The 15,627-nt window shown below is 41.1% G+C and overlaps 1 protein-coding gene across 1 annotated transcript in view; it reads left to right on the top strand.

Moving 5' to 3' along the window:
• Positions 1–15,627, top strand: part of LOC124544638 (ionotropic receptor 25a) — a 424,769-nt gene that overhangs the window by 163,043 nt on the left and 246,099 nt on the right. The window contains exon 9 of the mRNA XM_047123253.1: positions 4,784–4,996. Coding sequence (XP_046979209.1) covers positions 4,784–4,996 — 213 coding nt within the window. The remainder of the gene's footprint in view (positions 1–4,783; positions 4,997–15,627) is intronic.

A 15,627-nucleotide genomic window follows, 5' to 3' on the forward strand; every position in this document is an offset into this window, starting at 1 on the left:
TCCACAGGTACTTTAGTAAACAGAGAAACCACATCGAGGCTGACCATGATATCGTTTGGGCCTATCTTCATCTGTTTTATGATATCAACAAACATTTTTGAATTCTTAATATGATGTGGGCAGTGACCAACTATAGGCGCCAACAATTTAGTTAAGTGTTTTGCAAGCCTGTTCGTAGGAGATCCAATAGTGCTAACAATTGGTCTCAACTGGATGTTCTTCTTTTGAACCTTTGGCCAACCACACAATCTTGGTGGCCTAGGTGCTCTCGGTCATAAGTTTTTCATCAGTTTGTCAGAGAGGCCAGAGTTTTTTAGTAGCTCCCTTATCTTCCTGCTGAGCGCTGATGTGGTATCCTGTCTGAGAATCCGATATGTGCTATCCTCCAGTAACAATCCAACTTTCTTGTGGTAATCTGTAGCATTGAGGATTACCATGGCGTTCCCCTTGGCAGCAGGTAAAACAACTAGGTCTTCATCCTTCTGCAACAATTTCAGTCCTTGTCTCTCCTCTCTGCTGATATTTGACTTAGGCGGCTTGGATGTCACTAAAATCCAGCTAGTAGTAAGCCTTACGCCATCCGCTGCTTCTTGAGGAAGATGATGAACTGCTCGTTCCATTCCACTAATAATCTCAACCACAGGTAACTTACGTGGAGCTGGGGCGAAGTTCAATCCTTTACTGAGAGCCGAGCTGGTAGTGTCATCAAGTTTCCTGTCAGAGAAGTTGATAACAGTGTGCTGAATGCCGTTGGACCCAGTCACAGTTAAGCCGCTCACATTTATCGGCCTGTTTCGCCTTAGTCCTGCTTAAATTGGCTCGTTGGTGTGCAGCCAAAGTCATATCCACCCATTCTCAGTCCAATGGTGAGAGGACTCCAGCCAGAAATAAATAGCAACTAAATATGAGGTGAGTATGCAGTGGACTTGGTAGTTAGCGATAAAACAGATAATTTGATTATGTCAATTCCATAAAACTACTTTGTTCATCTACACTCAGAATGATCTTTCTACTTTGATTTTATCTTTAACTAGATGTGGCTGATCTCAATTTTAAAACTACATTGTATACTTGCATAGTAAGTGCCTAAGCTTTAAAGATCTTTAAGCTTCTTGGAAAAATCAGTGTGTGTCTCATTAATCATTTTCAGTGTCATGTGGGTCATAAGATGAGCTTACATATATAATGTGTAGGCTTTTGCTGTGTATTGTATTTGTGCACATTCATTAACTGATTGACATCATTCCACCCTTGTTTCAGGTGTATAATTTGTATTTGTTTCTTTCCTGATAATACTATATTGCATGTTTGCTTCATGAAACCATTAATCTAATTATGTAACCTGATGGAAAATATTTTACTTGTAACCATTTAATATTAAATCAGTAGGTTTCTAAGAACTGAAAGATATGTAACAAATTGGTTTACCAATGTTCTTGCAAATATTTTACCAACAGCTAAACTTTCAGATAAATAAAGTTACGGCATTGTCATATACATTTAGATCAGAAGGCATCAGTTCGTCAAAATGTCTTCTAAAATCACCAGTAACAATTTTTACATTTTCCTCAAGAATTAACCCTGTGCTCACAACAAAAGTGAGAAAGTGTCTGATAAATTACCAAGCTAATTCATTGCTTTCTGTTGTCTTTGAATCACATGCCAAACTGAAGCAGTGATGTTCAATTTCCTACAAAGATTGCAAAATTCCAGTTAATAGAGACATCCTGGGAATCATATATAGTGCTTGCTTGACATTTATCTTTATTCTTCATTCTTTTCATGGCTGTCTTATTTTTTGACACAATAGTGTGCTACTTGTTTTTGAGATGATATTTGAGGTTAATTTATTTACCCTTATCACATTGTTGGTGAAAATGATGAAAACAGGACATAATGTTTAAACTATTGCATTCACTCCATTTTTGTAGCTATATATTTATTTATATCTTCACAAGAAACAATGATACTGATAATCAGTTGGAAATACATTAATGACAACAACCAATGACTGATTGATCATTTTGCTACACCAAATTGGTTTCAGATGCAGGGTCCCTCTTTGCATCTTACAGTGTTTTCTTGTTTATTTCAATTAATTTTCTCTTTAATTTTGCAATTTTTTAAGAAAGTGAAAAATGTGCAGAACTGTCTGTAATAGGAAGCTTGCATGGTGATGTATACCGTTTGGAAAACTGCATTTGAGGCATTTTATTTATTTTACCCTGTGTGCTAAACACCAAACATGCTCTCAAGTTTTTACAGCATGTTTTGTCTATAAACAAGATACCATAATGTAGCAGGATAGAACCAAACAATTTATACACCTGATGAGTGTATTCTGTTTGTAGTTTAGAAGGTGTGGAAGAAGCTAGTGGCAATTTGAAGCTTCGAGCCAGTAGCAGTACTTAAAATGTACTCAGTTACCACAAATGGAAATGAAAGGTTTGCAAATGGCTGGGATCCAAGTTCATTCTCAGTTTAACACACACCTTTAACTTATTGCTCAACACAATACATGCCTCACTGGAGAAAAAATATGCCACATAAGTAAGATTCAACAGAGTGTACTTGGGTCAAAGCCTCTGCTATATTCTTTCTTCCAGGGCTGCTAGTTCTACAGCATTGTGGAAGGAAGCCTACGAAGTTTAGAAGGTACGGAGAGGGACTAGAGTCAAGTTGAAATTTCAGATTAGTCCATGAGATGTGCTTGTACAGCTGGGATCTGTGTTTGAGTCCAGATGTGACACACATTTTTATTATGTCACATTTGATCATTCTATAATATGATTCCATTTATGTCATCCATTTTTGTTGCATAGTTCATTAATCATGGAGGCCATTTGTAGTATATTATTACATTCATCTTCATGTATATATGTACAAATACAGTGCAATTCTCAGAATTTGTTTATAAAGAATTTCATGATGTAACAGTGTGATGAAAAATATGATTTCAAAGTAATAACACCATGTTTATATGGTTTGGTGATCTAATCAAAGTGACTACTGCAATTTATTTCTGGAGAATGTACTTTGTTTTTGAATGCATATGTGATACTTATTGTTATATAAGTACTGTATCATATGTGGCTTAGATTAAAAGCACCATGATCATGTTTCTCAATGAATAATAACAGGTTTCATTCTTGCAAGGGCAATAATTCCATAAATTTTCTCCGACATTTTTCTCTGAAAGTAAATATGAGGTGGAATCCAAAATTTTCGGGACTGGTGCTGCCATCTGGAAAGTATGACTAGTAGATCTTTGCACTGCAAGGTAGTGAGAGCTGCATATCTGATGAGTCAGTGTGTGGAATGGCATTCAGCTGGGGGGGGGGGGGGGGGGGGGTGGACGTGTTGCATGTCCACAATGATTTCTGTAATTCTCTGTGTGGTGTGTGGTGATTTTATGATGGATCCATGAACAGAACAGCATGTGTGTATCAAATTCTGTGTGAATCTTGGGAAAAGTGCTACAGAGACCATTGCAATGATTCAACAAGTGTTTGGGTAACAGAGCATGTTTTCGAGTGGCATGCTCGGTTTGGGGCCAGCCGTACAGACGTCGAGGATGATCCTCACACTGAAAGGCCCGTTAGCCACACAATGCCAGACATTATTGACAAACTTCAACAATTGGTTCATGCGGATCACGGATCGATGTTGAACCATTCAAGACCTTGCAGATGAATTGGCTATTGGTTATGGGACATGTCAACGAATGTTGACTGATGAAATGGGCGTGCAGCATGTCGCCGCAAAATTTGTGCCAAGGATCTTGACTGCTGATCAGAAGGCACAGTGTGTTGAAGTGTGCACAGACCTTCGTCACACTGCATCTGATGAGCCAACCTTCTTCTCACAGGTTATCACCGGTGACAAGAGCTGGATTTATGGTTATGCTCCAGAGACAAAGCAACAATCGTCCTAGTGGAAGAGCCCTGGCTCTCCAAGACCCAGAAAAGCAAGACAGATGAAGAGCAAAGTGAAGAGCATGATCATCGTTTTCTTTGATACCAAGGGAATTGTGCATAAAGAATTCATCGCATCCAACCAAACAGGGATTTCTGTATACTGCTGTGATGTTTCACAATGGTCCATGAAAACGTGCATCAATGATGGCCCCAGCTTTGGCGTCAAGGGAACTGGCTGCTGCATCATGAAAACGTGCCCTGTCATATGTCCATGCTCACCAGGACCTTTTGGTCAAAAAACAACATGGTGGTTGTACCCCACCCACTGTACTTGCCAAATTTGGCATGTTGCGACTTTGTACTATTCCCAAAACTGAAACTCAGGTTGAAAGGCCATCAGTTCAACACTCTAGAGAGGATTCAAGAAGCGTCGCTGGTGGTTATGAACACCCTCAAAGAACAGGACTTCCAGAAAACATTTGACCAGTGGCAGAAGTGCTGTGACCGTTGTGTACATGTAGATGGGAACTACTTCGAGGGTGATGGTAACCATTATCCAAAGGTAAGGTTTTCAACAGATGGCAGCACCAGTCCTGAAAATTTTGGATCGCACCTCATTATGTGTGTGTCATTTAAGCATCTACAACAAAAATTTCTGTTGGAGATTTAACAACACCCAAGTCAACCTAGTGTCTAGAGGTACTGTTTGATGTTATATCACCTCTGAAACATTTAACAGTTTCAACATTTACAAACAGAACACTGATTCATGGGAGTTGTTTCAATTTTGTTATGTTTTTATGAACACAAAGTTGTATGCAACCCACTGTATGAAACTTACAATGAATTACCTGTTAAATTTTCAGATTTCAATGCAGAATTCAGGAGCTTATGGTCAAATAACATTGTCTTCTAATGGACATAGCCATATGCAATTTAATATGACAGCTCTTAATGTGAGTTTGAGTGACAATACTGCTACAGAAGTGGGCACATGGGCTGCAGATTTGGATTCACCATTCATTACGAAAGTCAAACCCTCAGTGCCAGTTACGCAGTACACTGTTGTTGTGGCACTTGTGAGTATATTCATTAACAGATATCTCGACCCCCCCCCCCCTTTCTCTCTGTCCCTTCCCCCCCCCCCTCCCCATCATGCCATCCCTATGTCCCTCCCCCCCCCCCAATCTCTCTCTCTCTCTCTCTCTCTCTCTCTTCCCCCCCCCCCCCCCCCTCCCCCTCCCTGTCTCTCTCCCTCCCTTTTTTTTATTAACAAGTTTGCTTAAACAGCATCTCTGCATGTTGTTTGCAGAGCAATGTTTCAAGGGTGTGGAGTTGGGGAGACTGATATGTATTGTCTTTGCATCTATGATAAGCAAAGTGATTAAAACGATAACACTAACATAGCATTTTAGACTGTTGTATTATAATCTTTGGGGCTCCAGAAAATTTGTATATGCACATCTAAGGTACTAAACACTTCCTTCACTGTCCACCATCCCCACTCCTTTACCTCCTCAATTCTTACTCATCACTGTTGAAGCCATCTCCCTATACTCCAACATCCTTCAAGCCCATGACCTTGCCACTATCATACACTACCTCTTCTAAGGTCCTTCAGTCTTCAAACCCACCACCTCATTCCTCATACACATTACCACCCATATACTGACACATTAGTTCTTCTCCTTTGAGGGCAAGGTACATAAAGAAATCCACAGCACACCATGGGCATTGGGTTGGCACCGTCTTATGTCAACCTACTTTGTCAACCAATTTGTGAGTCACTCAGAGGGAACTTTCCTAATCTCCCAAAACCCTAAACTCCTTGTCTGATTCAGATTCATTGATGTTATCTTCATGATCTGGACCATATCCTCATTCCTCCACAACCTCAACATCTTCTCTCCCATATGTGTTACCTGGTCCTCCTCAACCCAACATGCCGCCCGCCTGCATTTAGAGCTCAATCTCTCTGATGAATCCCTCCACACCTCTGTTCACATTAAATCCACTAACCACCAATAGGAAAGAAATTGCCCCCCTTCTAACAGCCGTGTACCGCAAGTCTCTAGAGGAACGGAAGGTTCCAAATGATTGGAAAAGAGTACAGGTGGTCCCAGTCTTCAAGAATGGTTGTCGAGCAGATGTGCAAAACTATAGACCTATATCTCTGACGTTGATCTGTTGTAGAATTTTAGAACATGTTTTTCGCTCGAGTATCATATCGTTTTTGGAAACCCAGAATCTACTCTGTAGGAAACTTCCTGGCAGATTAAAACTGTGTGCCCAACCGAGACTCGAACTCGGGACCTTTGCCTTTCGCGGGCAAGTGCTCTACCATCTGAGCTACCAAAGCACGACTCACACCCGGTACTCACAGCTTTACTTCTGCCAGTATCTCGTCTCCTGCCTTCCTACTCTGTAGGAATCAACATGGATTCCAGAAACGGCGATCGTGTATGATCCAACTCGCTTTATTTGTTCATGAGACCTAGAAAATATTAGGTACAGGCACCCAGGTAGATGCCATTTTCCTTGACTTCCGGAAGGCGTTCGATACAGTTCCACACTGTCGCCTGATAAACAAAATAAGAGCCTACAGAATATCAGACCAGCTGTGTGGCTGGATTGAAGAGTTTTTAGCAAACAGAACACAGCATGTTGTTATCAATGGAGAGACGTCTACAGACGTTAAAGTAACATCTGGCGTGCCACAGGGGAGTGTTATGGGACCATTGCTTTTCACAATATATATAAATGACTTAGTAGATAGTGTCGGAAGTTCCATGCGGCTTTTCGCGGATGATGCTGTAGTATACAGAGAAGTTGCAACATTAGAAAATTGTAGCAAAATGCAGGAAGATCTGCAGTGGATAGGCACTTGGTGCAGGGAGTGGCAACTGACCCTTAACATAGACAAATGTAATGTATTGCGAATACATAGAAAGAAGGATCCTTTATTGTATGATTATTTGATAGCGGAACAAACACTGGTAGCAGTTACTTCTGTAAAATATCTTGGAGTATGCGTGCGGAATGATTTGAAGTGGAATGATCATATAAAATTAATTGTTGGTAAGGCAGGTGCCAGGTTGAGATTCATTGGGAGAGTCCTTAGAAAATGTAGTCCATCAACAAAGGAGGTGGCTTACAAAACACTCGTTCGACCTATACTTGAATATGGCTCATCAGTGTGGGATCTGTACCAGAGAAGATGCAAAGAAGAGCGGCACATTTCATCACAGGGTTATTTGGTAACCGTGATAGCGTTACGGAGATGTTTAGCAAACTCAAGTGGCAGACGCTGCAAGAGAGGCGCTCTGCATCACAGTGTAGCTTGCTTGCCAGGTTTTGAGAGGGTGCGTTTCTGGATGAGGTATCGAATGTATTGCTTCCCCCTACTTATACCTCGCGAGGAGATCACGATTGTAAAATTAGAGAGATTCGAGCATGCACGGAGGCTTTCAGACAGTCGTTCTTCCCGCGAACCATACACGACTGGAACAGAAAAGGGAGGTAATGACAGTGGCACGTAAAGTGCCCTCTGCCACACACCATTGGGTGGCTTGCGGAGTATAAATGTAGATGTAGATGTAGATGTAGATGTAGGTCTGCATTTTATCAGCTTTAAACCCTCCCACACCAAAAAGATCCCTCCTGCGTTGCCTGACCACCCATGCACAGCGTATCTGCAATGACAAGAACTCCCTTTCCCAGGTGAGGACCTTAATAATCAGTCACTACCCCATAAACCTGGTCCACAAGTAAATTTTCTACGCTGTATCCTCACACATTGCTAATCCATCCACCACCCCCAAGAATCAGATCCGATCCAGGGTTTTTATTATCTATCATCATGCTGTGAAACGAGGGCCATCTTTCCCAAGACACTTCCCACCCCTCCTAAAGTGGTATTGTGTTGCCCACCCAACCTAAACAACATCCTAGTCTATGCCTAAGCCACTGCCAATCCCAACTGCTTGCCACAGGGATCATATCCCGGTGGTAGATCCAGGTCCAAGACCTGCCTAACCCACTCTCCCAGTACTTCCTACTCCAGTCCAGTCATAGGCACCTCTACCCGCCAGTGAAAGCAGCTGTGTCATTTACCAGCTCTGCTGAAACCAACACATAGCTTTTTGTATTGGTATGGTAACAACCAGCTGTCCACCAGAGTGAATAGGCACTGCCAAACTGTGACTAAGAACAAATTTGACCACACTGTGGCACAACATGCAACCGAGCACATCTGGCTCCTTCCCTCTATCACCAGTTTTTGTGAACTACATAGAAGGGAGTTATCCTTGCAACAAATTCTTCGCACCTGTAAGTCTCCTGGCCTCAGTCTCCATTATCCCACTGTCTTCACACCGTCCACATAACAGATTCCCCTTCCTCTGTCCTGTCAGCCCCTCTCACTTCATGTCTCCTTGTCACCTTCATCATGTGCCATTCCCTACCAGTGCTGATACCCGTGCATCATATGCCTAGCCCGTGCACCTGCCACACCTTCATGTCGTATTCCCAACCAGCAAACTGGCTGCCTCTCTCTGAGTTGCTAGCTACTCACCCCAAATCCTTCTTTCTGCCTCTTCTTGCCTCCACCCACACCACCTGATACAATCCCCACACCATCAATCCACCTGCTGAGCATTGTGTGTCTAGCCAGCACCATGTAGTGGCCCTGGCGTGTGTTGCGTGTGTGTGTGTGTGTGTGTGTGTGTGTGTGTGTGTGTGTGTGTGTATGTGTGTGTGTGTGTATGCATGTTTATGTACCCTAGTTAGAGGAAGGATTTATTCCAAATTCTATTAAGTTTTCATTTTCTTTCCTGTGTGCCTGTCAACAACTCTACACCTTCCATATTTGGTGAGCAGCCACCTTTATTCTTAAATTATTTAATTTCTACCAGAACTTTCCTACAATATCTTAACTAACTTGTCTGTCAATTCCTTGGGATATTGAATATAAATAGCAAATCTCAAATATATTCACTTTAAACTGAAAAATTGCTCCAGTTTATGTACAAGAACTTTTTAAATACATTCTAGTACTAATATTGTCTATGTCCTTACTTATCACTACCGTGAACTAAGAAATGAAATGTCATTAGCTATGTGACAGGAGTACCTTGTCCAAGATATTTGCTTCACATGTATAGGACTGTTTCATAAATGTCCAAAATTTTATTTACAATATGCATGAACTCTGTCATGCATGAATAATCTGTGTCAATGCACAATATGGGCCACGTGAAGTACTGGTAACTGGCCTTCTGAGGAATGGAAGTATTGGCTGTGACACAATGAATTCATACACAAAGGAATTACATAAGTTGGCAGTGAGTGGGCATTGATTTAAATCAACAGGGAAGTTGAAAATTTGTGTCAGACTAGAATTTGAACCTGGATCTTCTGCTTAGTAGGCAGTTGCTCTGACTATTGAGCCATCCAGATGTATTGATCGTTATAACTGCATAGACTTCCCTACCATGCCTCCCATCACACCCAAATTCTCAACTTACCCACACACTACAAACGTAGTGCCCCTTGCCCCTTATCCTCAATAACTGCAGAATTTCACTGATTCCTGTAAGAGTCTGAGTTTGTTGTGCATATGCACTTAAGAGCTGTCTGGCCATCCTCACCTTAATTATATACTGAAGAGCCAAAGAAACTGATACACTTGCCTATCATGTAGGGCCCCACAAGCATGCAGAAATGCCACAACATGATGTGGCATGGCCTTGACTAATGTCGTATGAGGGGGAGGAGATCTCTTCTGAGTAGCACGTTGCAAGGCATCCAAGAAATGCTCAGTAATGTTCACGTCTGGGGCGGGGGGGGGGGGGGGGGGGGGGGGGGGGGGGGTTTGTGGCCAGAGAAAGCGTTTAAACTCAGAAGAGTGTTCCTGGGCATTTTGTAGCAATTCTGGATGTGTGGGGTGTTGCACTGTCCTGCTGGAATTGCCCAAGTCCATTGTAATGCACAATGGGCATGAACGGATGCAGGTGATCAGAGAGGATGCTTATGTATGTGTCACCTGTGAGAGTTGTATCTAGACATCACAGGGGCCCCATATCTCTCCAACTGCACATGCCCCACATGCCTCCACCAACTTGAACAGTCCTCTACTGACATACAGTGTCCATGGATTCATGAGGTTGTCTCCATACCCATACACGCCAATCCACTCGATGAAATTTGAAACAAAATAGGCAACATGTTTCCAGTCATTAACAGTCCAGTGTTGGTGCTGATAGGCCCAGGCAAGGCATAAAGCTTCGTGTCATGCAGTCACCAAGGGTACACAAATGGGCCTACAGCTCTCAAAGCCCATATTGATAATGTTTCATTGAATGGTTTGCACACTGACACTTGCTGATCAGCCAGCATTGAAATCTGCAGAAATTTACAGAAGGATTACACTTCTGTCATAGTGAATGATTCGTTTCAGTCGTTGTTGGTCCTGTTCTTGCAGGTTCCTTTTCTGGCCACAGCAATGTTGGAGATTTGATGTTTTACCGGATTCCCAATATTCACAGTACACTCGTAAAATGGTCATATGGGAAAATCCCCACTTCATCACTACCTTGGAGATGCTGTGTCTCAGCGCTCTTGTGCTGACTATAGCACCACATTCAAACTCACTTAAATCTACCATTTTATCAACAGTAACTGATCCAACAACTATGCCAGACACTCTTATATAGGTGTTGCTGACTGCAGTGCCATATTCTGCCTGTGTGGATATCACTGTATTTGAATACACATGCCTATACCAATTTCTTTGGTGCTTCAGTGTATATAAGTGGTGTCTGCTCTTTCGGGCATTGATTTAAGTTGTTATCTCCTGCCACTGCTTCCACTCCTTGAAACTTCTAAAATGCTCATTTCCCATTAAATGTTCAAAAAACAGTATTTGTAAATAGTTAAAGTTACACTATTCTCACAAAATTTCCACATTTTGCAAGTAAGTAAGCTATGCATCAGACTAAAAAATGGAATTTCATATTATCTACTACTGGCATCAATATGGATATATTGAATGTAAGGAACAGAGTTTTCGTAGGGGGAAAGCAGACATATGGAAAAGTGAGAGATAATGTGATGCGTCACTCAGAACCAGAGATCCACACAAAAATGCAAGTTACTGAAAATCAACAGGAAATAATTCTGGAACTCTAATATTTGTAAGGAGATTAACAAATCATCTTCATCTTAAATTTGTTTTCGTAATTCTTTTTAGGTGGCAATATCATATTTGTGTTTGTTAGAACTTCAAGTTTAACACATATATTTCGGAATGACACAACAACACATATAAGTCACAGAGTAAGTTGACAAGTAAGACATGTGTACACATTAGCATTCGAATGAGCACTGAGTCCCAGTCTAGCGGCCGCTGCTCGGCTGGCCGCTTAGGTGGCGCAGCTGCTGCATGGCTGGCAGACAGTGCCGCACGTATAGGACGCACGTAATTGCGCGGCGGCACTTTGAATGATCGGCGAGTCACAACAGTGTTATGCATTAAAGATGACCAGAAAATGTCCTGTAGGCACCAAATGTGCAATTTCTTCCTGAAAATTCTTTTCTATCTTACCAAGTGTGCATAAAGCTCAGATTTAATTTGGAAAGTATTCTGTTTATTGCTACTAATTGTAGAGGAGATCATATTATAACATGTGAATGTAAGATTTTGAAGGTATCCGACACAATTTTGTATTAATACTAGGAGATGTTGCTGTGTTTCATGTTCATTTCCAGAGATGTCAATGAGTATATTGATTTCATCTCTGTGCCATATAACTGTTGAGAGCAAAGATCAGTGCATCAAGATTCTAGAAAAAGAATCCTTTAAAACAATTTTATGGAACTCAAAATCTGCTATGACGGAAAAAGTCCAATCAAAATGGAACTGCTGGCAAATATCAATTCAGATAGTCATTAAAATGATAGCTTTCAGAATTAAGTTTCTTCAGTCTACAGTACAGACCAAAGAAATATGAAGGAGCAAAAGAATTTAGTAATTAATTAAGGAAGTTATCTAGTGCCACATAGTAAGAAAGCACAAAATAGAATTCACCAATTAATGTAAACAGAAAAAGGTAGATGTGTCTTACATACCTTCCATGACACTAAGTCCTGTGTGACTTTCATAATTAATTGCTGATCAGTTCTATTTATATTTTCTAGTTTTTTCTCATGCGAATGAACATATGGTTTCAAATTTAGCAAAGTTGTGACTTCACATTTGTGCCTCTGCCTACAGCTTTCTAATATCTAGAAAGACTTTCTTCTTGTATAATAATACAAAAATTTATCTGGACCTGTTATTTTGTAAAAGAATATCAGCCAGGCATTTTTTTTATCAGCCGGGCATTAAGCTTTTGAAATTAGATATTAGTCATCCTGATTAAACTGAGAATACCAATTTCATTCTCAAAAGGGTTATGTGGACTCCGTCTCCCAAAGTCCTACATCTCCCTACTTGTTCAGGCCAGTAACCTGGTACTTGCCATCACACAGGCTTACTGAAATGATCAATCAATGTATTCTATCTGTCCTGAAGTTGGTCACAATCAAAACTAAATGCTGTTCACATTCCTACATCTACACTCTGCAAACCACCGTGAGGTTCATGGCAGAGGGTGCATCCCATTGTACCGGTTATTATGGTTTCTACCTGTTTCATTCACATATAGAGCCTGGGAAGAATGATTGATTGTCTCTGTGCGTGCAGTAATCATTCTAATCTTATCCTAAGGTTCCGTGTGTGAGCGACACGTAGGGGATTGTAGGATATCCCTTGAGTAATCATTTAAAGCTGGTTCTTGAAACTGTGTTAATAGACTTCCTTGGGGTAGCTTATGTCTACCATCAAGAGTTTGCATCTCTGTGACTCCCTGCCCTTTGAATTAAACAAACCTTTATACTGCCCTTCTCTGTATATGTGCAATATCCCCTGTTAGTCCTGTCCGGTATGGACCCACACATCTGAGCAATATTCTAGAGTGGGTCACACAAGTGATGTGTAACCAGTCTCTTCAGTAGACTGATTGCACTTCCCCAGTATTCTACCAATAAACTAATGTCTGCTACCTGCTTTACCCAAGACGGAACCTATGTGATAATTCCATTTTATATCTGAACAAAGTGCTACACCCAGGTATTTGTATGAGTTGCCTGATTCCAACAGTGACTCATTGATATTATAGTCATAGGATACTATGTTTTTTTAATTTTGTGAAGTGCACAATTTTACGTTTCTGAATATTTAGAGCAAGTTGCCAATCTCTGCACCATGATGAAATCTTATCACGATCTGACTGAATGTTTATGCAGCTTCTCTCAGACAGTACTTCGTCATAGGTAACTGCATCATCTGCAAAAAGCCTGATTTTAGTATTAATATTGTCTGCAAGGTCATTAATATACAACATGAACAGCAAGGGTGCCAACACACTTACCAGGAGCACACCTGAATTTTCTTCTACATCTGATGATGACTCTCCATCCAAGGTAACATGCTGTGTCCTCCCTACCTAAAAGTCCTCAATCCAGTTACAAATTTCACTTGATACCCCATGTGATCATTCTTTTGACAATAAGTGTAGGTGCAGTACTGAGTCAAATGCTTTTCAGAAATCAAGATACACTGCCTCTACCTGGTTGCCTTGATCCAAAGCTTTCAATGTGTTGTGTGAAAAGTGCAACTTGGGTTTCACATGATTGATGTTTTTGAAAACCGTGGTGGTTGGCTTTGAGGAGGTCATTCTGTTCAAGATACTTTATTATGTTTGAGCGCAGAATATGTTCTAGAACTTTACAACAAATTGATACCAAGGATGTTGGATGGTAGTCTTGCTTCTACTACCTCTCTAGTATACGGGTGTAACCTGTGTCCTTGCGTAGCTTTTCACTGTTGTAATTTATGCTCTCAGTAGCCATTTTATCATAAATAACATAATTACTTTCTCCACACTATTTGTGTCTTGCCGCAGCACTTTAAATGATAAAATAAAAATGTCAACTTCATCCCCTAAGGGCTTAATTTGGGTATACAATCTCTATTTCACCAAGAATAAGCAGTCAGACAGTTGTTTTACCTTAGCGTGATCCGCGAGTGGAACTGGGGAGGGGGGAATATGACTGTGGCATGAATAGTGCCCTCCACCACACACCGCTTGGTGGCTAGTGGAGTAGATATATAGATGTAGATGTAGATTGGTCACACAGTGTCAGTCCTACATCCTTTGCCTCTGGTCAGTCTAATAACCTGCTACTTACCATCACCAAGGCTTAAAATACATCTGTCACAGTTAGTTATGATATTCTCAGCCTGTTCTGAAGTTGATTGCAACCAAATCTAAATGATACTCTTATTCCTACAATTCTGTTACCTCTTACTTAGCTTTAAATTGTTATATTTTACATTCTTAGTAGGAATTTCATTGTAATTAATGCACACTGCTCAAGAAAAGTTTGGAATACTACAATAAAATGTAGTCTATGATACTATAGGTCTTATTGACCTAGGCACTTCATGAATTATTCAGTTAGAGTCCATACACTGGATGGTGATTACTGCTGGCATGCTAAGCGTCCATTTCCCAGTCATATAAACATACTGCTGCCACAACAGTAAACTGTAAGCAGTCTCGTATCAACAACAGCTTCATTCAGTTTGTGCTCAGCACTGCAGTAACATGCCACATAGTGGCATACAACACATTGATAAAGTCAGGATAGTAGCTTTCCTTTCAGCAGGTCATACACAGCAAGATGGTGATTATGTGTAACTCAAAGTGGTATGTCTAAGAGAAGATACAGAGAGATGGGAAATGTGAATGATAGACCCTGCATGCTTGTCCTCATATGACAATACCAATGCAAGATTGTTTCCTCCAACTGTCAGCTCACAGGTGCCCAACATCAGCTGCCAGAAATATTGGAAATGGCTTCTCCTGGGTGACAGGATTCATATCTCAGACCAAATAGTGTGTAGAAGATTGTAACAGGGTGGTCTTCATTCCTGAAGACTAATGAGAAGTTTTGCACTGAACCAACTGAAGTGACACAATTGAAGGATCTGGACTCTTCCACATCAACATTGGATCATTGCAGAATAGAGTAATGTCATGTCTTCTGATAAGAGCAGAATTGGTTCGCGGTTTGCGATCAGACACTGGTCGTGTTAGCAATTCGAGAAGTGCTAGATGACACCAGGAATGCCGATATGTTTAGGAAGTCCACCCACTGGGATGTGGAATGTGGAAGTGTAACATTCTGGGTGGTAATAATGATGGGACAACAGAACCCCCCCAAATTCCCATTTATAGCAATTTGACTCATCCCAGATACCATCAAGAAGTCCTACAAATGACTGTAAGGCCCTACAGATGTGAAATCAGTGACAACTTCATCCAAGTCAATGACAATGCATTTTAGCAGTTTCTCAGTCTCTTGAAAAATGCAGCACCAATCAAATGTATTGGCCAGCACATCCCCCAGAAATGAATGCTGTTGAGCATGCATTGGACCCATTGAAGGTGGCCACTGACCAGCATCCTAATCAACTTGACAATCTGCAGACTCTCACTGAAGCTGCCATTGAGGAGTGAGACCTCACATCCCAAGATAAACTTGAGGTCTCATCCAGAGGATGCTTCACAGAATGGAAGAACCCATCCTTGTGTGAGAGGACATT

Source organism: Schistocerca americana, chromosome 1 (genome assembly GCF_021461395.2).
Source record: "Schistocerca americana isolate TAMUIC-IGC-003095 chromosome 1, iqSchAmer2.1, whole genome shotgun sequence".
NCBI classification, from domain to species: domain Eukaryota; kingdom Metazoa; phylum Arthropoda; class Insecta; order Orthoptera; family Acrididae; genus Schistocerca; species Schistocerca americana.